Below are 24,256 nucleotides of genomic sequence, written 5' to 3' on the forward strand. Positions count from 1 at the left end.
TAATAATAATAAGTCATTGTTTATTAAATAAAAAATAAAAAAAAATTTATAATTTAAATATAAAATTAAAATAATTTAAGTATAGTAATATTAATTTATTTTATAGTTGTTTTAATTTTAATTTTTTATAAAAATAATTAGTTTTTATTGTTTACATTTTAAAGTAATTGGAATTAAAAGATCTATTTTTTTGGTTTGAAATAATATAAGTTTTTGGTTTCTAGGTTTTCAAAGTTTTGTATTATTTGTGGTGTTAAAACTTGATCAAAAAATTGATATTTAGGGCCGTTCCACTCTACATAATAGCTACCAAGTTTTATGACGAATTGGTCACTGCTGGCACGGGAGCATTTGAATAACCTTTTGATTAAATCAGCTATATGTTCAACAGAGGTATAAATTCTTAACATATATACGTCTTTAATAAGAGGGGCAATGTGGCTGTACATGGCATATTGATAGTCAACTTTATATGGTGCAAGGACCTTTAGAATCTTTTTATATTGAAGACCGCAACTATTGCATAAATAACAATAGCTATTAGAAAAATTAAAAAAAAAAAATTAATTGTCTATTTATATAGATTATATTTTTTAAAATGAATACTTACCCAGGCCCTCTTCTCCACCCACATGAATTATCTGTTTTACATCTTAAACTATTTTATTTTCTTTTGTTAATATTAAATTTTTTAAAAACAATTTTTTACATAAATAATAATAAAATGAAAATATACCAAATTTTTGGTTCTGTTACAGGTGGTCTACCAGCTTTTTTCTTTTGTGAACTATCAATTGGTGTATAGCTACTTTTTCCTTTATTAACTTTTAATTGTTTTTGGTTTTTTGTATTTGAAACATTTTTTGATGATTTCATATTTATTGTTTGAATTTTTAATTATAATGAATAATCTTTTAAAATACGAAACAGTTTTTATATCTTTTTTTTTTGAGAAAAAATTAAAAATAAATATAAATACAAATTTAAATATAATCGAAAAAAATAATAATATTTGTGTAATGTTAATTTAATTATAATTTTTTTTTTTATTATTTTTTTTTAGATTTGATCCAAATTGGTTTAGTATTATTATTATATTTATGAATCAATAATTTTGATATACCACGCTATAAAATCCAATTTATATGATTATGGTTGTGCATTTATTGGGGGAGTATTTGTGTGTTTGGGTGTTTAATTTTTTAAGTTGTTTTTTTTTTTTTTACTTGTGTTTGTATTTTTTTTACTTGTGATTGTATTTTTAATTTCTGTTTTTTTTGAAAAACTGTTTATTTATGCTTAATGTGGGTTTGTTGTTAAGAGTGGGTGAATGAGTGAGTGTGGGTGTGAGTGAATGAATGGGTGAATGGGGGTAATTAATAATATTTTTTGTATTTAGATAGTTACATTGTGAAAATTTTAATCACATCAACACACTACCTAAATATAATAACAATATTAATATTAAAAAAAAAACAAAAGAAATAATAAATTTAAATTATAATAAAAAATAATATGCAAATACCACAAACACTTTCCTAATTTTTTTATGATGAAACAATTTCGTTCATATAAAAAAGCTAATAGATTTATTATTCCTTTTATATTTTTTTATCTACATATCAAAAACAAAACACTTAAATTTATAATGTTGGAATAATTATAAAGTAAACCAAAATATAATGTTCCATACACAAAAAAACAAATATATAAAAACAAATATATAAAAACAAAAACAATAAACTAAGAATACTATTGTTTTAAATTATAACAAAATTATTTTAATATTTGGATTATTTAATTTTTATTTATAATGAGATATAACATTGTTATTGACATTATTATTTTTTTAATAATTCCACTATTATTATTATTTATATCCATATTATTTTTATTATTATTATTTGAACAATAGTTAAGTTTGTTGGTTTTTGAAAAATTTATAAATTAAACCTATAACGTTTTTTTTATAAAAGAAATATACATTTTATTTAAAATAATAACACTGGTACATTCTATACTTTTTATGAACGAAAATTTAATTCGAATTTGCAGTGAAAAAGACAACATCGAGACCTTATTATTTGTTTGAGTGTGGCTTTTTTTCTTCGGTTTAATGATATTATTATACTATATAATGTTTCATATAATATTTTGTTTTTAATTCTGGAAACTTTTGTATTATTAATTTTTTTGTTGACTTTGAACACTTTTGAAACAACTGATTGATTTGGCTCTGGTGTAAATGGTTGGACCTGAAACGATGGCTCTAATTGTGAAAAATACTGTTCGTTATACTCTTCAGGTGATTCATATTCTGAATCAGTATCTTCACTTTCATAATCATTATATTCATCTAATGATTTACATGGCAAAAAGGGTGTATTATTATTTTCAGACTGATCTGAATCCTATTTAAAAAAATTGAAGAGATATAAAATAATTTTAGATATAAAAAAAAAAATAAAAAAAAAACAATTAGTGTATTTAAAATGATTTTTTAAATGATTTAAATTTACGTTTTTGTTTAGTTCTTTATTTTCAGACATCTATATAATAAATTTTAAATTTTATTTAGAAATAAATATACATCTAAAATAATTTTTGTATTTTTTTTTATTTTATAATAATTTTTAAATACCTTATTTTATTTTTATACAAAAAACGTATTGATTATATTTTTAATTTTTAATTTTTTTTAAAATTTTTTTTTTTTGAAATTATATAAATTTTATAAACAATTAATATAACAAATAAATGGAAAAAAAAAAAAAGTGATGATTAAAAAAAAACAATCAAATACTTTTTTTTTTTGGGTATCACCACTCAACAAAGCTCACAATAAATGAATAAAAATTGCAGCAACAAAACAACACAAAGGCTCTAAAACAAATTTTTTAATTTTTTTTGGGGATGTGATATTGGAGGTTGTGTATTTTTGATTAACACACCCTAATCCTAAAACTCCTAAAAATAAATTAAAATTAACTGCGCTATATTTCATTCATAATAATAAAAAAAATGAGTGTTAAAAATTAAACTGTTTATCTTTTTTTTTTTTTTTTTTTTTTTTTTTTTTTTTTTTTTTCATAATTAAAAAATGATTTTACCCAATATAAACAACTTTTCACAATTGTCAACAGCTATGTATATCTGTCACCCACACACAATAAACACTTTAACACACCTACACCAGTTTTTTTTTATTTTGATTTTTGATTGAACTCAACAACAATTACCACACAAACACATTACCAAAATATACATATAATTAAAATTAATTTTTTTTATAATAAAATTAAATATAAATTTTTTTTTTAATATGCAAAATAATAATTGTTGTAAATTAATTATTTTTTATTTTAAAAAAAAATAAAAAAATATTAAAAGTGAAAAAAAAAACAAGGGGTGTCTCGACAAAAAAAAATTAAGAAATGAAATTTTTTTTTTTTTTTTATATATAAAAAAAAAGTAATGCACATAATTTTTTTAAAAAAACGCCTCCAAACACCCCCTTGAAAAAAAACTTATTTTTTTGAAAAACACATCAATTTTTTTTTTTTTTTTCATTTTTGTTATTTTTTAATTTTTTTAATTTTTTTTGCAAAATGTTATCACTCTAATATATTTAAATTAAATCACTGCCATTACAGTCATAAGCTGCAAATATTTCGATAATGGCTTCATACATTACGAACAATGTTATAGAGAAACAAACTACGTTAAATTTTTCTAAATTTGTAAATAAAAAAATTAACTTAAAATTTGAATAAAAATAATATGTAAATATTGTTATTACTTTTTTTTTTTTTTTTTTCACACACACTAAACAAGAAACAAGAACCAATAAAATAAATATGCATAAATAATATATTTGCTATACTTTATCATTCAAAAATAAATAAAAAATAAATCAATAAAAAAAAAAATAATAAATTAATTAAATAATATAACCAATAGTAAACAATTATATTTTTACCCTTCATCTAGCACATACCACAGTTATAAGCGCATTTATCAACCTTTTGATTGTTAACAATAAAAAAAAATTTGTTGTAATTGTAGTAATAAATAATAAAACAACACAATAACAATAATAATAATAACAAAAATATATCTATGATGATATTCAAAAATACATTTATAACCAAATCCTAATAGAAATTAACAATAATTTAAATTAAGTTTGGAAATTTTGTTTATTCACCTATTATGTATATATAATTAGCCCAAAAAGTAAAAATGATTTAATAAAAATAATTAAATAATAATAATTTTTCTTTATTTTAATATTTTTAAAAAAATTATAAATACTAATTACTTTTTTTTTATTTCATCATTATAAATCAAACCAAAACATTTAATTAAACTAAAAAAAAAAAAAAATGGACAGCTTCTATATTTATACTGAAAATGAAGACAAAAAATCTGTTAGTAATAAATACATCCAATAAATTTGTTTTAGATTACTAATTTTTTTTTTTTTCTTTAAATTATAATTTTTTAGATTAAACCATTATCTTTTATTTTGGATTCTAGTTTCCCAGGATTTTTTCGATATATTATTAAATCCCAAACCAACTATTATGAAAAAGGAAGCAAAGATAATCGTTATTCAAATTTCGATTATCCACTACACAACGCCAGTATGGATGATCCCAAAGGTTGTGGCTATGAAATCCCACCAGTTAAAAGTGATGTCATTTATGTATATAATAACTATAATTACACCTCTAGTACATCATATACCAGTCTAAATAATACTTCGATTTTTCAATATGGCAATAAATCTTGTTTTAGTAACGCCATTATGAATGGTTATAAAAATAGTGATGATGATATAAATTTTAATTACTGTTATAATCACTACCCTATTCAAGCTGAAACACCAGTTCCAACATCAATGGTATCACCAACACCAATGGTATCATCTGCACCAATGGAAACATCCGCACCGATGGTAGCTTCAACAACGTTTACAACTCCTCCATCAATGGTAACATCATTAATTCTTCCAGCGATACCAGATTACCCAGCTATGCCATCAATACCAGCTATTTATCTTTGTAATGCTTGTGCCAAAGCCGAGTCTATCAGAATTAAATCGGAAAATGAAGCAGCTTCAAAATCAAAATTATAATTATTTCTTTTTTAAAAATAAAATTAAATAAATTAGAAGTTTTTAATATCATTTTACATTGTTTATTTTTAAAATGAAAACTATATAGTTTCTTCAAAATTAGAAAGTTATAATTATGGTTACCCAAAGACCAAAGAGGATATCATGTATTTGATGATTGTTATTATGAGGAATACCCAAGGATATGATTTCTTTAAAATCTTATGCGGAAAATAATATTTTATTTTTGATCACAAAAATAAATAACTATTAAATCAAGTGTTTAAAAGAATATATATATGAGGTAATATAGGTGTATATACATATGTAAGAGTATATGAATATGACAATAAAACCTAAAATATTATTTTTAAAAAAAATAAAACATATAAAATATAAATGAAAAAAAATATTGTTTATTTATTTATATTTTATTATTTAGATAATTGATTGGTATCGTTTACAATTAGTTATAATTTATTACATTCATATTATTTTATTATTTTATTCACCAAAATTTGTATACAATTATAAAAATATAATATCGAAATCATTAATTAGAATTTCTTTGAATCCTGGTATTTGGGGTGTTCTCCCATAGGTAGTTTTTGATTTCGCTTGAGCTTGATGGTGGCCCACATATCACTGCAATTTAATTTGGATATTTTTAATTTTATTTGATGAGTAATCTGCCACTTTAGCTTTTACTGATTCTATTATTATTTAAGTATTATTCCTATTAAATTGATAGTTCTGATATAAGTTTTATTTGTTATTTTTTGGTTCTTTCTGTAATTTGGTTCCTGTAAAAGCTAATATATGTACTAAATTTAATACTACATAAATCATTATTTTTGAAACATTAAAATCTTTTGCTACAGTAAAAAACTCCTTGTGTTTCCTTATTTTCTTTGATTGCTGGAGATGATCTTGCTACTGCTGTTGATTTATTATTTGCTAGCTTCATTATTGTGAGTCTTTCTATTTTTTATGGTTGTTTGGATTTTTCTTGCAGCTTCTGTTGTTGATGGAATGGATTTTTGTTTATTATTTTAACTGGTAAGGATCCATTCTATCATCGCCTTGTGTGATTCTTCTTTGACTGATTTCTTGTGAATGGACATCCTCAAGTATTCCAATATTAATTATTTTTTGTGGTTGGGTTATTGAGAATGTGAATTGGGTTAATATACTTTCATCTTGGGTTAAGTTTTTTGGGATTGCATAAGTTGTTGATGAAAGGTCGTCTAATTTCTTCGTGATTCTATACTCTGGTGAATTTGGTTTTCAATGTTTACATCAGGTAAATCTATTATTGCCAAACGAATCATTACTTTGAAAATGTTCTTGTCATTGCCTAGTTTGTTTATTGGTCTTTTATCGTTTTGTAATTTAAGTTCAGTTTGAGCTGATTTTCTTCATGTTTTGAAGTATCTGTTATTTTACATTGTTTTGGTTTTATTATTATTGTTAATAATTTATCTATCATTAATATTATTTAATTCTGCTAATGGTTTTATGGAATGATGATTCTAAAGCTTTAGTTGATTTTGTTAAATGAAAGGCAATTCTACCTCTGTCATACTTTTCATTGTGAGCGATTATATAAATTGGAGCATCATCATCTGACGATTGCTGGACAATAAAATTAAAAAATTCCTCTTCAACCTTTTCCCAATATTGGTGACCTGCTAAATCATGGCATGTGAGTTTGTTGATTTTGGTAGACTCTGGAGTAATGGAGATGGTTGGATTTGATTTACGATAAAATGCTTCCCCATTTAAACAAGCACACGAAAGTTCAATATTTTCTGCATTGGAAGTAAGGCCAGTTGTTTCAGAATCTAAAATGAAAATATTGCATTTCGATTGATCAGGTTGTGTTTCAAATTTTCTAATAGAACATTATTGGTTTTTGAAATTTTCTTGATCTTCCAAAACTTGTTTATACTTTTGGGCATCTTCTTTAGATAGAATTCGATGTGGTTGGGTTACGTAAGAGTCATAAGATGCGCTGTTTGCAAACATTGCCTGGCAACCATCAAAAATACACACCTGAAGTGCAGTTCTGCCACTGGCTTTGAATCTGGCTTGTTCACCAAAACATGAAAGCTCTCTAATGGAAAGTATTCTTTTCAAATAAAATGTTAAGGTTATTACTCTTCTTCTTTCATCTGCACTCATTGAATCAGTAAAGGGAAATGATGAATCTTCAGATTCTTCATATTCATCTGGTTGAATGATTTCAATAATTCTTTCGAAAACTCTAACCTCTTCTTCTCTGTATTTGGATACTAATTTAACACTTTCAGGTATTACATTTCCATCAAGTTCTGTTTGAAGATTACCATAACATTTATTTACTCTTTTTATTGAAGCTTCATAATGGTTGTTCTGGACAATCTTTGATTTAATCAACTCTTTATATGCCGATTTTTCATAAATGCAAAATTCATAGTAAGAAGGGTAATGGACTTTGGAACGAACCATACTAAAAAACAACTCAACTGGATGAGTGCTGAGGTATGCAGTTTATTGTATCATCCAAAGAATTATTAAAATCAACTCTTTCTTTGTTTAAAGCTTCAGCAAGAGATATATTTTGTTTTTGTAGTATTAATTGTTTATTTTGATTTTGTTCGTGTAATTTTTGATATTGTTTTAATTGGGTCTTGTTTTTTTATTGTTTGTTGATATTGTTCCGATTGCTTTTGTTGTAGTTGTTGCAATTGTTGTAATTGTTTTAATAGTTGGTTGTTTTCTTTTATTTTTTGTTGATGTTGTTCCGATTGCTTTTGATGTAGTTGTTGTAATTGTTGCAAAAGTTGGTCGTTTTCTATTATTATCTCTAATTGTTGTTCTTTTTCTTTTAGAGTTTGTTGATTTTGCTGTAATTGTAATTGTTGTTGTTGTAATTGTTGTTGTTGTTGTAATTGTTGTTGTTGTTGTAATTGTTGTTGTTTTTGTATTTCGATTATTTCTATCGAATCTTCTTTTGAATCAAAAGGCTAAGTATCAGCTAAAGTAAACATCACAACAATTAATACAAATTATTATCACAATTTATATATTATACCTTTTTATCATACCTTTAAAATTTTTGCGAAGTGAAACTTTCATCTTGTTATAGAGTCGATCATGATTACAATTTTTAAAATATAGATTTGCCGATCTGCAAAGGAAATCTTAGTCTTTGGTGTTTTTGATTAATGATGGGTTTCAAAAAAGTTTTCAATGTCCAAATCAATTCGTTTTCTTTTTGACATAATTGTAAACGCATCAGAAAGTGCTAGAAATATAATGAATGATGCCGAAAGAACTTTACTCCATCTAGTAGAGAACCTCCGATCTAGTCAAATGATGAGTGTATCCAAACTAGTTGGTCAATCCACTTGCTATCAAATGCGAAACAATTATATCTGGAGAAATAAATCATAATAATATTTAGTCTTTTTTTTTTTTTTTTGAATAAAATTAAAAAAAAAAATTTTATTTTTTTTAAATTAAATTTATTTTTTTTGAAATAAATTTTTATCAAAAACAACAAAATTTTTTTTTTTTTTTTTTTTTAAAAAAAAACGTCTTTTTCATATCTTTTGTGATTTACAAAAAAAAAATAAACTTAATATGAAGTCTTTCAAATAAAATTTTTGTATAACCGAAAATATTTTTTCTATTATATTATTATTAAAATAAATAAATAATTAATTATAAAAATAAAAAAATAACAGAATCATTTATTGAAATCGAAAATGAAAATACTATTTATTCATATGAATCATCTAATATTATAAAAACTATTGTGGTATTATTTTTTTTTTTTACAAATCTTTATGATGAGCAAAGCAGGTGTCAGTTGCTATGAGTGACATGTATTAAATAAAACTTTATTTTTTTTTTTTTAGAAAAATTTGAAATTTGATATTTATTTTAATGAATTTGGATGATTATTTTTTTTTTTTCGTTTTTTTTAAAAATATTTTATTCAAAAAAATTTAAATAATTTTTTTAAAATTTCTATTTAATACCAATGATTTTATTATTGTTATAATTTTGTTTTAAAAAAATTTAAAAAAAAAAAAATATTGGCTGAATTAATTGAATTTAAGGTATGAGTAAAAAAAATTTTAAATATAAAATTTTAATACATTTTATAAAAAATTTGAATTGTTTATTTTTTTTTATTTTTTTTTTTATAATGATTGGTGAGGAGAGTTGTATATCTATTCGCTTTCATCAGAACTGCCGGATGATGGTTCAGCTGGTTGACTCTTTAATTTTTCTTCGTATTGTTTTTTCTCAATTTCCCATCTCTTTTTGTCTTCAGCAGCCATGTTTTCATATTTCTTCTTTTCATCAGCACCGATTTGGCTCCATTTTTGACCTAAAAGTGAACCGATTTCACCAAAAGTACTGCTTGGGTTTTGAGCTTTAATTGTTGATCTATATTCTTTAGAGAAGTAGATGAATGGTGAGAGATAACGACGTGGAGCATTTTCATCCTTGTTCTTCTTTCTACCTCTCTTTTCTTTCTTTCCTTTTTTAGTTTTTGGATCTTTCTTAGTCTTCTTGACTGGAGTTTTCTTGGTTTTCTTTTCTTCGCCTGATGAAGATGAACATGATTCCTCTGAAGAACTCATTTTCTTTGTTTGTAGTTTATATAAAAAAAATAAAAAATATAATATTTAGCTTTTTAAAAGTTTTTAAATAATAAACTATTATATATTAAATAGTAATAATTATAGATTTAAAAATAATAGAAATATAGAAATATAGAAATATAAAAATATATTTTGAAGTTGAAAAAGAAAAAAGAAAAAAAAAAAAAAAAAAAAAAAAATTAGTAAAAGATTTTTTTAAAAAAAAAAAAATTTTGAAAAAAAAATAAAAAAAATTGTGGATTTTTACAAAATGTATTTTTTTTAAAATAATTAATTTTATTTTTTTTAATTATTAATAGAGGATACTATTAAGCGGATTTTTTTCATTTTTAATTATATGCTAATAAAATGCAATATAATAAAAATAGATAAATAAATAATAAATTAATTAATTAATAAATAAATACATTAATAAATTATAAAATAAAAAATATATATAATCAATGGATGATGATGAAGGAACAAATTAAATACCTATTACCAGAAGGAATTCGATTAAAGACATAGACCAAAAGAAATCTATATCCCATCAAACACAAAGATAATATACTATTAAAAACTATCAATGAAAAATTCAAACATTCAAATTTGATGAGCTGGTAAATCTATGCATTATTCAATTTTATTATCTATTCAAATACATCAATAAAGAAATGGATGTACAGATTCAGAGTTTAAAATAAAACTTGCCAATATTATGAAATGTAAGAAAAATGTTCGATATTCTTCGACCTATAGCATTGGATATCTCTAGAAATGGCACAGTATTCATAATTATTTTTATTTTTATTTATATATTGGAAAGAAAAAAGTAATATATATTCCACGCTGTACTCAATTGCAAGAAATTTACTTTCAGTTGCTTCTTCATCAGTTGAAATACAAAGAACTTTTTCCGGTTCAGAGTTGTTAATTGCAGACAACCGATCAAAATTGGGGGTGGGACAGAATAGAATAATGTGTTTTGTTAAGAAATCTTTATCCATATACAATCATAAAAAAAGAATAAGGTAAAATAGGCATTAGAGGACTTTCAATTCAGACTATATTCCAAATAAAATAATAAAATAATAAAATTAAAAATTAAAAATTAAAAAAAAAAAAAATTAAATAAAAGAAAAAGATTTAATAAAATTTATTTATTAATTTATATTTATTAATTTATTTTTAATTTAATAAACTATTTTATTTATAATTATACATTTGATTTACCATTTTTTAGTTTATCAATTTTTTTAAATATATTTTCTCTATATTTATAACCAATAAATGCAGCAGCACACAATGCAGCACCACCGACAAATGTTGGAATTAATGCTTTCTTTAATGTACTACTTTTGTTATCAGTTTTCTTGTTTCCAAAGTTTAATGTTGAGTTGATTGGATATTTAGATTCACCTATTTTTAAGTATAATTGTTCATTACCATCTTTAATTGAATCAATATTGATTTTTGAATAACTACAATTGTATAAATCATTATTATTGTGTTGAATTAATATATTGAATGTACAATTCATTATTAAATCACCTTTTGATGTATTAAAATGAATTTCAAATGGTTCACCGAATTCATTACCATATACTTCAAACTGATAAGTATTATTACCACCATCTTTAATATTAATTAAACTATTATTAAATGATGGTTTATTATATGATATTGTATATTTTGAAATGAATTCATTATAAATGAATACTGATAAATCAAATGTACCAACATATCCATCATTTAATAATACACAAATCATATTATTTGAAACATTATAATCTTTAAATGTATTTGTACCATCTTTTAAATGTGATTTGATTTCAATTGTAACATTATTTGAATTGTTGACACCAGATTTAGTTTCAGGTAATCTTGAACCGCTAATACACACTGTTCCATTTCTTGTTGAAATATTATTATCTTTTACCAATCCAATTATTGATGGTAACATTATTTTATAGTTTTCATTTGACATTGGAATACTATCGATTATAAGATTAACATTACCATAGTCATATTGTGAATCTGCATCGAATGTAATACTTGTATCACTAATAATTGTACATGTAACATTACAGTTGATAGCTCTAATAATCATATTGAGAATCTGCATCGAATGTAATAGTTGTATCACTGATAACTTTACATGTAACATTTTTATTAGCAAATGTTAAACTACATTTTGATGAATCATTGCCAAAGTTATTACCAGTTAATGTAATTGTTTTTAATCCATTAACATTGTGTGATACAAGTGTTGGTGGTGCATATTCAAATAATGAATTGATTTTTTCAATACCATCAACATAAAATTTAAATGAATGTTTACCAGTTCCAGCACCAACATTACAATTTGTTTCAGTATTTGAAATTAAAGTACAGTCAATATGATTATTAGAGCTATCAACTGTAATAGATGGTTTTACAATAATATCTTTACATGAAAAGTATTTATCAATATGTAATGATGATCCATTTGTCAATGGTCTTGATGGAGCTAATATAAATGTAGGTTGTGGTGTTATTGTTATATTATTATTTGAAATAACACCATTAACTTCAATTGATAGTTTTACAGATGTTTCACATATATTTGGTAATTTAAATGATAATTTAGTTTCATCGTTACTTAATGATGCAATTATAATTTCATTATTTACTTTTCCATCAAGTAAAAGATTTACTGTGCCATTTGTATCATTAATATTACCAAAGTTAATACCAGTTATTGAAAATTCATTTGTTTTATCAATTTGAATTGAATTTGTTGATGTAAAATGAGGTACTCCGTATTTGAAATTTATTTCAGTTGTACTTTCAACTTCATCAATTTATTATTTTAATTTTATTTATAAATCCTTCACCGTGTTCTAATAAACAAACGATTTGAGATGTTGTTGATGATATATATTCACAATTATAGTTTTTATTATCACTACTGATTAATGATACATTTGTAATTGATGTTTGAGATGACATATAACTTCCACTTATTGTAATTATACCGCCATTATATTTTGAAGTTGATACAGTTGTACTAATCGACACAGGTTGTGGTTTAATATCAAATGTATAAATATTTTCTAATGAAATATCCCCGATGGTAATATTTATTTTTAATCGTTGAGAATAATCAGTAACATAATTAAGTTTCAATAAACGATGATCTATTGAAACTATTGGTGTATTTATTCCATTTATAGTAACCTGAGCAACTGATGGGTTATTGTAAAAATTCAAACCTTTTAAATTGATTATTGAGTCTTTATAATTACATTGAGAAATAAAAGGAGGAGCATAGTTTATAAACATTTTTGATTCACTTTGTGAAGAATCAGGATAAAATATAAAACTTCCATAACCTGGTGGAAAATTTACAGTTAAATTTTCAGGGTCAAAATTCTCTTTATCAACACTAAACTTCAATGCTTTACCTCTAGCAGCTCCTTCGACTATGTAATAATCATTTACATAATTTCTTAAATAATTACCAGTAAGTAGAACTTTACCACCTTCAGTCGATGGTAATCCAGATATAGCATAGTTTATTGGATACATAAAATTCTCATCATCAATTGGTTGATCACAAAAAGTTTCGCCTTTAAGAAAAACCATACATCTTTCCATGCAGTTTCCATAAAAGTTTTTTATCTGATTTTCATTCAACTCAATGACACATTTTTCACTGATGCATTTTAATGAATAACTCTCCTTTTTATTTTTACACATTAGATCATCATATAAGGTAAAATTAATTGTTCGTGGATATTTTGTGTCAAACTCTATATATGATCTGTTGTAATATACCAAAACTATAAAAAATTTTAGAAAAAGTAATAAAATCAATTTTTATGAATATTAAAAATATTTACTTTGTTGTGAATAAATTTTAGAAATAAAAAATATAAAGAAAATACAAATATTTATTTTTTTCATTTTTTTTTTTAATATAAATTACAATTAAAAATTAAAAAAGTTTTTAATTTATAATTTTTATTTTTATTTTTTAAAACATTTTTATAACATTTTTAAAACACTATTTTTAGATTATATTTATTGTTCATCAGTTTTTAATTTATTATTATTTTTTTCTTTTTTCAAAAAAATTGTGTGTTAAAAAAATTGAACAATCTTTTGTAGGCAAAATAAATTTTTTTTTTTTTATAATATTTAACAACCACAGCGTGTTATAATAATTGAACAATCTTTTAAAGATAAAAATAGAATTTTAAAAATTCTATTTTTTTTAATATTTTTAAACACAATGTGTTAAAAAAATTGAACAATCTTTTGAAGGTAAAAATTTATTGATTCTGTTATAGTCAAAATCGAAACCTAATTTTATAATCAGACTACATTTTAGATCCAGTGTGGAAATAATGTTTGGACAAAGAATTTTTGAAAGTTGAAAACTACTTTTGGTAAAAATAATAGAATCTGTTATGTATACTTAATTTTGTAGAGCATTGAAAAATGTAATTGTCAATTTTTGATCTTATTAATTTTTTTTTTAAAATCTAGTTTTGAAATCTGTTGTTTTTGAAATGTAAATAGTTATATAACCATTTTATAATTTGTAACTGTTAGACAATCTTCACCTAAAGTTGTTCTTCTTTGCAAAACTCATATTTATTTTCATTTCATTTCTATTGTTTGTTTTCATTGATTTCTGCTGCCATACATTCTGTAACTGTTGATGTTGATTTTGCTACTGGTGTTTATTCGTTTTTTATTTGTTTCATTGTTGTAAGTCTTTCGTTTTTTTATGGTTGTTTTGATTGTTTTTGTGGGCTCTGCTAGCTGTTGATGGAATGGATTTTTGTTTATTTTTTTAACTGGCAAAGGAACAATTATATCATAATCTTGTGCGATAAACATTCTTCTTTTGACTGATTTCTTGTGAGTGGACATCTTAAAGTTTACCAATACAATACCTGTATTGATTATTTTTTGTGGTTCAGTTATTGAGAATGTGAATTGGGTTAATATACTTTCATATTGAGTTTGTTTGGGATTCTAATAAGAGTTGTTGATAAAAGGTTATCTGATATCTTCGTGATTCTATACTTTGAAGTAGTTGTTGGATGAGTTTGATTTTTGAAAATGTTTACATCAGATAAATTTATTATTGTCAAGTGAATCATTGTTTTGAACTTTTTATTGTTCATAAATTTGTTGATTGGATTTATTTCGTTTTGTAATTTACTTCCAGTTTGAGTTGGATTGTCTTCATGTTTTTGGAGTGTTCTGTTATTTTACTTGGTTGTGATTTTTACTGTGGTTTTGAATTTGGTTGGTATTACTATCATTATTTTGGTTTTTATTAGTATATTTAATAATTTTGCTATCATTTATAGCTATTATTTATGCTATTGTTATTAAAAGATATTATTGGTTTATGTAATTGTTGTTAATAGTACTATTATTAGCGTTTCTTGTTAAAGTTTTTTTATAGTATAATAATCTCGATACTGCTATTTATGTATGACCCATTAGGAATCTTTTTCTGGGTATCGATAAAAGAGAGGCAAAGGTGGAGATTTTAGTGGTGTTCTTCTATAGTATAATTATATTCATGTTCTTGAATGATTATTTCCAATACCTCTTCAAACCATTTTATATTCGTTCTTATTTGCTCAAAGTCGAATGTTTCTTGAAGCAGTGATTAAGTAACCTCTTTTTAACTATTTCTCTAAACTATTTTTATATAAGAAATAGTATTTATATTACCTTTAACTCTTCAAAGTTTGAATTATTAAAAACTTTACATTTATTTAAATAACTAAAGAATTTTCATTTTCTTTTTTGAATAAAAACTATTGTGTGGATTTTTATGAAAAAAAATTAATAAAATCTTATTTTCTTGATCTTAATGAATTTTTTTTTGTATTTTTTTAATTTAATTTTATCTTTTTTGTTTTTTTTTTTTTTTTTTTAATTTAATTTATATTTTATTTTATATTAATAAATATAACAATTTTAATTATAAAAAGTTTTAAAAAACAAGATCATTTTTTATGATATTATCTGGAACAATAAAAATTTTTAATGAGCTTGGTAAAAATGATTCATTAGTTGGGTGAGAATAACGAGGACAATTTAATTCAAAATGTTTTAATGTTTGTGGCAATACATTTTCATTGATGGGATTATTAAAGCGGCTAGCTGTAGTAGACCCTTTGTTTCCAATAATTAATTTTAAAATTGAAGAAGGTAGGGATCCAGGTAAAAATATTTGATTGAATCTATTTCCAAAAATCAAAGTTTTTAAAGATTGCGGTAAAACGTCAACAGGTATTTGATTGTTAAAATTATTACCAAACTCCAAGTGGACCAGTTTCAAAGGAAGTGAATTTAACAATAGTTTTTGATTAAATAATGGAGAGAACACAATTTTTTCCACATTGGATGGTAATGAATTTGGGATGATTTGTTTATTAAAAAACTCACCAAAATTCAAATTCACTAATGAATGAGGTAGATAATTAATTTGTTGATTGAATTCTCCAAAATCTAACGACTTTAAATAATTTGGTAGGTAACCATCTTTGATAGGTTTGATTTTTTTATTGAATTAACAAGTACACCTCGAAACACACACTTTTTTATTCTTCATATTTTATCATTTTTTGTCATTTTTATGCAATTTTATAGAAAACTCAACCTTGGTTTTCGATACAACCCAATAAATTTTTTTTAACAAATTTATTTTTTTACTTTTTTATTGCTATATTAATTTTTTTATAATATCATTAATAGAACATTTTTGGAGATCTGAAATATTAAACAAGTTTTTTGAACTTTTTATCTAACCAATTTTTTGCCTGTACCACCAATAAACTATCGAATCCAAAATCTGAAAGTATTGTATTTGTATTAATATTTGATTCGTTTATTGATAATAAATCTGCTAATTTTGAAACTACTGCTTTTTGAATTTCATCTATGTGTTCTTCACTATTATTAACTTTTGTTAATTTCTTTTGATCGTTTAATGAGTTAATTTTAAAGCCAAATGAATTTCCACCATTTTTGACAACTTTATTTATGGGTATATAATTGACTAAAATGTAACTTTTCAAAGTTCATTTTATTAACTAATATGTTATTGTATTCTGTGTGTAGCTTTTGTTTATTTTGAAGTAAAAGGTCTAATACACCTAAAAGAATATTGGTTGGCATTGCTTCTAAACCAATTCCATCCAATAGTTCACCGACTGATTCTGTTCTAGCTACAATACCCGAAGTGCCAATGTGTCCCCAATTTACAGATAAGGCAGATAGACCAAGTGATTTTCTGTATTTTGCTAATGAATCCAATACACAATTTGCAGAGACATAGGTACATTGGTTCATGGTACCAAATAATGATGATATAGATGATACCAATATGAAGTTGCTCACATTCCATTTGTATTTCAATGATAGCTCGTGTAAATTGATTGCTCCTATAGTTTTAGCACCATGTGATCTGTTTATACTTTCAGTACCAATGTTTATTGGCTCACATATATCATGCACAAAAGCATAATGGAATATGGAATCAATGTTATTTATAGATGGATGTTAACTATATCATTGATGGCTGTTTCTATTTGGTCTTGATATTCGACATCGACACTTTTGAAATAATAGTTGATGGCTTTTGTGTTACTAGATTTTGATTTATTCATTAGTAGTTCTAATTCCCATTTTAATGTGGATTTTGATAGAATAATAAAGTTTTCTACTGATATTGAATATTTGGAAATCCATTATAATTTCTAATGCAATTCCGCTTTGACCTGTAATTAATATAGTTTTGCCCAGATCTGAACTGATTTTATAATTAGATTTGATTATTGGTTGTTGTGGTTCTTTGGTGGCTTCATCTTTATTCTGTAATAAATGATTTGTAATATCTCTATCGTAGTTTACAACAATTTTACCAATGTGTTTTCTTTGATTTATATATTCGAATGCTTCTTTGATATTGAGTACTGAGTATTCTGTAATTGGTATTAATGATAGTGTTCTATTTGAAATACTTTCACTTAATTTTTTTATTATATTGTTTACATATTCAAAGTCTAATAGTAAAATTTCAACATTTGAATATGTATAGTTGTATTTAAATTTGTTAAAGTTTATGAATTCATTTGGATTTAGGTGAGTGATTGATAAATCTACAATTCTTTATTTAAGCATCTGAAATTGGATTCTAAATATTCTGCGGGCAAAGTGTTTAATATAAGATCTACACCTTGTTTATTGGATCCTAATTCTTTTAGTTTTTGCTTGATTTTTTGAACATAGTCTTTGTTTCTAGTTGAATAGATACCGGTAATAAGTGATCCATATGTATCTTTCAAAAATTTTTCTTTTTCATCTGAACCAACTGTAACAAATAAATGTGATTTGAATCCTTTCCATTTTAACAATTCAATAGCTGATAAACCTACACCACCAGTAGCTGAATGGATAAGTATTGATTCTTGATCCTCAATATCCAACTTCCCAACTTTGAAGATACTATGAAATGATGTTGCATATACCGTTGGTACTGAAGCTGCTTCAACAAAAGTTATATTGTTTGGCATGAGACATAGATGGTTTTTGTTTAAAATTATAGTGCTTGAAGATGTTCTGTTGTTAAAAGTGTAGACGTGGTCACCAACTTTAAAATTATCTACATTTTTACCGACCGATGTAACTATACCTGAACATTCAACTCCAAATTCTGGAGTGTGGATATCCGAATTGTGATTAATGAGTTCAGCAGGTAGATTTCTAGTATAAGCCAAATAGTCTATGTAATTGATGCCAGTTGCTTGAACTTGAACCTCTACTTGATCTTCACCTAATTGTTCCTTTGATTCTAATTGAAATTCCAAATTTTCATTTAAAATTGAATATAAATTATCCTTATTGCCATTTGGTTTTTCAATTGAATTTGATGCATACTTTTTGAAAATATTTGTTTCAAATTTTATTCTCTCGATATAAACTTTGTTTTCTCTTATAATAAATTCTCTTTCTGCATTACTTGTATCAATGAGTTGATTTATGAGTTGAGTATTGCTTATATTCATTAATGATTCATCATCAAAATCAATTGAAAATAATAATAATGTATCCAGTTGATCTATAAAGAACCTGAATGAACCAGTTACTGACGATGCTAAATAGTTTGATGATTCTTTATAATAACAATTTTTTGATAGTAGAACTAGTTTTGTTGATGTTAATTTATTTTTAATTAAATATTGAACAATTTGAATGTATTCTAATGTAATTTGTTTAAAATTATTAATATTTAACTGATTAATAGTTTTAGTAAAGTATATAATTGTATTTTGATTAATATCTTTTGAAATATTATTAAATTGCTCTATTGTATTGGTTAATTTGATTTTGTTTATCTTTTAAAAGATTATTTATAAATGATTGGTTGTTATTATTTAAATCACTATATACTATTATATTGCTATTGTTTGCATTGATAAAAGATTGGGTTTCTTGTTTTTGGGAATGTATTAAAATGTTGGAAATTCCATTACTCTTGTTCATTTTTATGTTTTTGAAATTATTTTCGGATAATATTTTATACCATTGATCATCAGTCATACCACATCTGTCGGTTCTAAGCTCGGTATCTTCAAATGACCACCATTGATCAAATACACCAAATATACTATCCCCAACTAAAGATTTGTAGTATGGTTCGATAAAAAGAAAATATCCATTATTTTTTAATATTTGATGAATTTCATTTAAACCAAATGATATTTTCTTGATTACATGTATTACATTTGACATTACAACAAAATCATAATAATTTCGTTTTAGTTCTTGGTTGCTGATAAAGTTATTTTCTAAATCCAATGTTTTGAATAAAACCGAAACATTATCGATACCAAATGATGATAGTTTTTCTTTAGCACCGGGTATGAATGTTTGGGAGATATCACTAAAAGTATATTCGATTTCAATTTCGATATCATCTGATTCTTTACTTTTTAATAGTTGATTAATTTTATTTAAAATTTCAAAAGATAAAGAAGCTGTTCCACCACCAAACTCTATAATTCTAATAACATTCTTTTTCTTCATTAATGGTTTCAATGAATCTATGAGTATTTCTGATAATAATTTTTGATTTTTTGTGTAGTATGGATGGAGGTAAAATTCTTCTAATAGGCCATTATCATATAAGGACGATGGTGTTTCTAATTTATCTTTATCTCCAAATGGGAATAATAGATCTGCAATTATTTTTGTGCTTTTTGTCAAGATATTGCAGAAAACTAGTTTTTCTTCATTCCATTCAGATTCTTTATACTCTTGTTGATAGTATTCTTTAATCGTTTCAAATACAAAATTAAAATTGTATTGTATTATGTTTGATATCTTCTATTTTTAAATCTGGTACTTGGTTTTTGATGTAGTAATAAATGATTGAAGGAATAAACATAATATAGTTTTCTATATCCAATTCAGTGATAGTTTGTTGATGATTGAACAATTCTAAATTTCTTACAACTTCACAATCTTTTAACTGTAAATACGTTGTTTGAAATTCTTCTTGTGGGTATTGAATCTTTAATGGGTCTATTACCATTACTGTAGATGTCATTGTAATCCTTTCAATTTCGAAGATAACTGTACCATCATCTAACATTATAGTGGTTGAATACTCGAATGAATCACCTTTTTTTCCATAATATCTTGAGAATACAAATAGATCTGAGGAATAGTCTCTTGGTAGATTTGATGAATAGAATTTAAGATTCTCTACTCTATCAAAAACCAAATGAGTATTTTCTTCAATTAAATACAAAGCACCATGAGCACAGCAATCTAAGGTAGCACAGTCGATTATGGTTTTGACATTCTCGTGAATATGGTTAAATTTAACTTGATTTAGTATGCAATTATCACCGATAAAACTTTGTTTGATTGATTTAAAGAAGCCAGTGTAGACAATACCAGTTTTAACCTTAATATGATTATAGAAACTTTGGTTGTTTAACATTGTTAAGTTGCATTTAGATTTTAAATGTTCAATATCCAATTTCTTTTCGTTTGCATTAGTAAAGCTAAAAGTTTGAAAATTACCACTTGAAGATAAAATCCATTTATTTGTATTGGGTTCGTAATAATGAAACTGAACTCTATAGTCTTTCTTTGATGTTTGATAAAAGTTGGTTTGTAATTGTTTGTTTACACCTTCAATAAATATTAATGGTACTTTAAATTCCAAATGTGATATTATTAAATCTTCATTTGGGAAAGAGTTGATAATGTTTTCTATATAGCCACTGCCTGGAAAATAGTATTTGCCTTTTACTTGATGGCCTTTTAAATATTGAAATTGAGGTTTTTCTGCATCAATAGTTGTATTATATGATATAAATGGTGATGTTGTGTTTTTATTTCCTAATATTTCAATAGCAGGGCCATGGAGTCTGTATTGTTTCTGTTTAAAGTCTTCTCTCCAAAATACTTTATCATCCCATTGATATCTTGGTAAATTTAAATCTTTATGTTTATATTCTAAAGAAGAATGATTTTCTTTGTTGATGGTTTTTAATTGATTTGTAAAATTAATTGGGTAATTATGATTGCAGTATAGTGTGGATACTAATTGGAATATTTGGTTGATATCTCCTTTAGTTTTATTTAATGTGGTTAAAATTGTTGATTGAATTGGTTGTGTTGATGGTGGTTTTATTTGTTTAAGATGATAGGCTAATGCTGAATGAGGTGAAAATTCAATAAAAATTAGATTATTGCATAATTGATTGGACTCAATGTGTTGGTATAATTTTTGAACGGTTTGTGTAAAGTAAACTGGTTCTCTAATATTTCTAAAGCAATAATCTGAATTAAACTTAATATCTTGACCATTAAAGAAATCTTGGTAAAGAGTTGATAATACTGGAATTTTTGGTTTAAATGATTCAAATCTTAGGTCAATTAGATCTCTTTTAACTTTATCTTGACTTGATGTATGGAAAGATGATAGAGTATTTAAGAATGCAGTGTATGTTTTGATGTTTTAATTTTGTTTCAATTTCTTTTAGTTGGTCTTCATTACCACCAATTACAATTGAACTTGTTGAGTTATAACATGATATTTCTATTGTTGGATATTCTTTTGAAAATTGATCGTTAAACTGGTCACTGCTGATATTAATTGATGGCATTTTGCCTGATCCTATTGTTTTTTGTTGAGCATTTGATCTATGATATAGAATATAACAGAGTGTGTCTAAATCGATTGATCCTGAGCAATATATTAAGTTAATTCGCCCAAACTAAATTATAATAGAAAAATATTTAATTAAAATTAATAAATTTGACATTAAAAAATATTTGAATAATATTAGATTATTTAACTAATAGTTACCTATGGCCGATAATATAATTTGGATTAATATTCAATTGTTTTGTTAATGTTTCAAAAAGAGCGATTTGGATCATACAAATTGAAGGTTGTGCGATAATTGGATGGTTAATGGTATCATCGTTGATCTTAATTTCTCTAATATTGAGTATCCGTAATATTTGTTTAACTTTGAGTCAATTAAATCAATTGTTGATTTAAAGTATGAATCATTGATATACAACTGTTCTCCCATACCATTCCATTGAGTACCTTGGCCACTGAAAATAAAACATATTTTGGTGTCAATATTTTCTTTTTCAGCCAATTTTAAATTTGAGGTAATTGAGTTATTTGTTTTAATAAAAGAATCAGTATTCTTTAAACTTGACCATTTGTTTGCTAATGCTACTGACCTTTGATAAAGTTTTGTTGATTTTGAAAAGATTTGGTATTGGACAAAATCAAAAAATTCACAATTTCTTGATAAATTGTTAAAATCATTTTGAATACTTGATATATAAAGATTGAGAGATTGTTTACTGTTAGCTGAGAATGGTACTAAATATTCTTTATTTTCTTCATATTGATAAGTAGACTCTGGTTCTCTACTGAATTCTGATAACACCATGCATACATTTGAACCTGAACATTTAAAATTAGAAAAACAATTAATGGTTTTAAATTAAAAAAGTAAAGAGTTAAATCTGATAGTTACCTGTGATACCAAAATTATTAATCATCATTGATACTTTTTTATTTGATGGAAATGGCTCTACCTCAGTAATAACTTTTAAATTCCATTCATCAAACTTTATAGCAGGATTAGGTTTATTAAAATTAATGTTTGGAGCAAATTGACGATGTTTAAACATTAAGCAACATTTTATTAATGAAGCTATACCCGAACAACCTATAAATTAGAATTTTGAAATGGATTAATTAATAAACAATAAAATAGAATGATTGGAAAAACAATATTGTCTATAAATAATACATACATTCTACATGACCTATATTTTATTTTAAAGAACCAATTATTAATGGATTTTGTTGACTGTGGTATTGTTTAAATGCCATAGAAATTGCCTCAACTTCAATGGGATCGCCAGTTGGTGTACCGGTACCATGACACTCAACATAACCTACATCGGACTCGGTAACCTGCGATGAACATAATCTGAACGCTTCTTTAATATTGTCATATTGGCTAGTTTTTGATGGTGAATAAAAGTTGTTTTTATCACAGTTTCCATCTGCATTTGAATTTACTGCTTTAATAACACAATAGACCCTATCACCATCATTAATAGCCTGTTCAAGATTCTTTAAAACAGCAACACAAACACCTTCACATCTTCCAAAGCCATCTGCATCTGCACTGAACACCTTACAACGACCGTTTTTACTGAGCATATTTAAATATGTGTAAGCTTTTGGAATAGTCTCGTCCAATAATAAATTGGTACCAGATACGATAGAATAATCAGATCTACCCTCTACAATACTTTGATATCCCAATGCAATTGCTGTTGAAGAACTACTACAAGCAGTATCGATAGACATAGATTGACCTCTAAAATCATAGCAATATGAAATTCTATTTGAAGCAGCATGACTATGAGATCCAAATATATTTTGTAAAACTTCCTCTGAATTTTTTAAATTATTCTGATAGTCATTAGTTGATAAACCCACATATACACTTGTATATGTACCACGTAGTTTAATTGGATCAATATGTGCATCTTCGAGTGATTCCCATGCACCTATAAAATAGGAAGTATTGGTATTATTATCTTTTACCGATTGGTTTATAACTGTTTATTTAAAATAATCTTACATTTCAATAATAGTCTCTGCTGCATTATATTTTTAAAGTTTTGTTTTAACACACCAACCTATATATATTAGATGTCGATAATATACACAGAAAATTTGTTTCATTGAAACAACATTATTAAAATGGTTTATCCCTTAAAATGCTGAGGATGTATGGTTGCCAAAAAAAAAAAAAATTTTAATTTTTTATTATGAATTAATTTAAAAAAAATAAAAAAAAATTTTCTTTTTTTTTTTATTTAATAAATTTTTTTAAAAATTTTATTTATTTTATTA

At 24.3% G+C, this 24,256-nt stretch overlaps 10 protein-coding genes across 10 annotated transcripts; 1 reads left to right on the forward strand and 9 right to left on the reverse strand.

Annotated features, from left to right (window-relative positions):
- Nucleotides 1–119: 119 nt before the first annotated feature.
- On the reverse strand, nt 120–876 carry DICPUDRAFT_95045 (uncharacterized protein; the record flags this gene model as incomplete). The annotated part of the gene is made up of 3 exons (XM_003290021.1): nt 120–537; nt 611–658; nt 737–876. 3 exons carry the CDS (start codon nt 874–876, stop codon nt 183–185), a joined length of 543 nt encoding a protein of 180 aa, XP_003290069.1. The 3' UTR covers nt 120–182.
- Nucleotides 877–1,968: 1,092 nt separating this feature from the next.
- DICPUDRAFT_92420 (uncharacterized protein) lies at nt 1,969–2,733 on the reverse strand. The gene is made up of 4 exons (XM_003290022.1): nt 2,680–2,733; nt 2,642–2,656; nt 2,520–2,549; nt 1,969–2,411 (listed from the first exon to the last, which is right to left on the reverse strand). Exons 3-4 carry the CDS (start codon nt 2,547–2,549, stop codon nt 2,025–2,027), a joined length of 417 nt encoding a protein of 138 aa, XP_003290070.1. The 5' UTR covers nt 2,642–2,656; nt 2,680–2,733; the 3' UTR covers nt 1,969–2,024.
- Nucleotides 2,734–3,677: 944 nt separating this feature from the next.
- On the forward strand, nt 3,678–5,140 carry DICPUDRAFT_154548 (uncharacterized protein; the record flags this gene model as incomplete). Its single annotated transcript, XM_003290012.1, has 2 exons — nt 3,678–3,740; nt 4,508–5,140. 2 exons carry the CDS (start codon nt 3,678–3,680, stop codon nt 5,138–5,140), a joined length of 696 nt encoding a protein of 231 aa, XP_003290060.1.
- Nucleotides 5,141–6,613: 1,473 nt separating this feature from the next.
- Nucleotides 6,614–7,609, reverse strand: DICPUDRAFT_154549 (uncharacterized protein; the record flags this gene model as incomplete). The annotated part of the gene is made up of 2 exons (XM_003290023.1): nt 6,614–6,963; nt 7,171–7,609. The coding sequence occupies 2 exons, from the start codon at nt 7,607–7,609 to the stop codon at nt 6,614–6,616; spliced, it is 789 nt and encodes a 262-aa protein (XP_003290071.1).
- Nucleotides 7,610–7,743: 134 nt separating this feature from the next.
- DICPUDRAFT_80818 (uncharacterized protein) lies at nt 7,744–8,239 on the reverse strand (the record flags this gene model as incomplete). The annotated part of the gene is made up of 2 exons (XM_003290024.1): nt 7,744–8,111; nt 8,209–8,239. 2 exons carry the CDS (start codon nt 8,237–8,239, stop codon nt 7,744–7,746), a joined length of 399 nt encoding a protein of 132 aa, XP_003290072.1.
- A 1,154-nt stretch (nt 8,240–9,393) lies between these two features.
- On the reverse strand, nt 9,394–9,630 carry DICPUDRAFT_13388 (uncharacterized protein; the record flags this gene model as incomplete). The annotated part of the gene is made up of 1 exon (XM_003290025.1): nt 9,394–9,630. A coding segment is annotated over one exon (237 nt), but the record flags the coding sequence as incomplete, so codon positions are not given.
- Nucleotides 9,631–10,975: 1,345 nt separating this feature from the next.
- DICPUDRAFT_154552 (uncharacterized protein) lies at nt 10,976–14,915 on the reverse strand (the record flags this gene model as incomplete). Its single annotated transcript, XM_003290026.1, has 5 exons — nt 10,976–11,856; nt 11,918–12,592; nt 12,651–13,013; nt 13,047–13,482; nt 14,763–14,915. 5 exons carry the CDS (start codon nt 14,913–14,915, stop codon nt 10,976–10,978), a joined length of 2,508 nt encoding a protein of 835 aa, XP_003290074.1.
- Nucleotides 14,916–15,766: 851 nt separating this feature from the next.
- On the reverse strand, nt 15,767–16,387 carry DICPUDRAFT_80821 (uncharacterized protein; the record flags this gene model as incomplete). The annotated part of the gene is made up of 2 exons (XM_003290027.1): nt 15,767–16,291; nt 16,373–16,387. The coding sequence occupies 2 exons, from the start codon at nt 16,385–16,387 to the stop codon at nt 15,767–15,769; spliced, it is 540 nt and encodes a 179-aa protein (XP_003290075.1).
- Nucleotides 16,388–16,553: 166 nt separating this feature from the next.
- DICPUDRAFT_154553 (uncharacterized protein) lies at nt 16,554–17,127 on the reverse strand (the record flags this gene model as incomplete). Its single annotated transcript, XM_003290028.1, has 2 exons — nt 16,554–16,810; nt 16,836–17,127. The coding sequence occupies 2 exons, from the start codon at nt 17,125–17,127 to the stop codon at nt 16,554–16,556; spliced, it is 549 nt and encodes a 182-aa protein (XP_003290076.1).
- Nucleotides 17,128–17,436: 309 nt separating this feature from the next.
- DICPUDRAFT_98568 (uncharacterized protein) lies at nt 17,437–24,124 on the reverse strand (the record flags this gene model as incomplete). The annotated part of the gene is made up of 9 exons (XM_003290029.1): nt 23,982–24,124; nt 23,173–23,907; nt 22,857–23,051; nt 22,239–22,783; nt 21,757–22,070; nt 20,183–21,719; nt 19,228–20,091; nt 18,014–19,172; nt 17,437–17,840 (listed from the first exon to the last, which is right to left on the reverse strand). Exons 1-9 carry the CDS (start codon nt 24,004–24,006, stop codon nt 17,437–17,439), a joined length of 5,778 nt encoding a protein of 1,925 aa, XP_003290077.1. The 5' UTR covers nt 24,007–24,124.
- Between the last annotated feature and the right edge of the window lie 132 nt (nt 24,125–24,256).

This window comes from Dictyostelium purpureum (assembly GCF_000190715.1).
Source record: "Dictyostelium purpureum unplaced genomic scaffold DICPUscaffold_204, whole genome shotgun sequence".
Taxonomy (NCBI): Eukaryota; Evosea; class Eumycetozoa; order Dictyosteliales; family Dictyosteliaceae; genus Dictyostelium; species Dictyostelium purpureum.

Bases quoted from the DNA above. Each gene is read 5' to 3' on its own strand.
- DICPUDRAFT_92420 (XM_003290022.1), bottom strand. From the start codon at position 2,549: ATGTCTGAAAATAAAGAACTAAACAAAAAC. The intron at 2,412-2,519 runs GTAAATTTAAAT...TTTTTTAAATAG, and splicing joins ATAAAGAACTAAACAAAAAC to GATTCAGATCAGTCTGAAAA.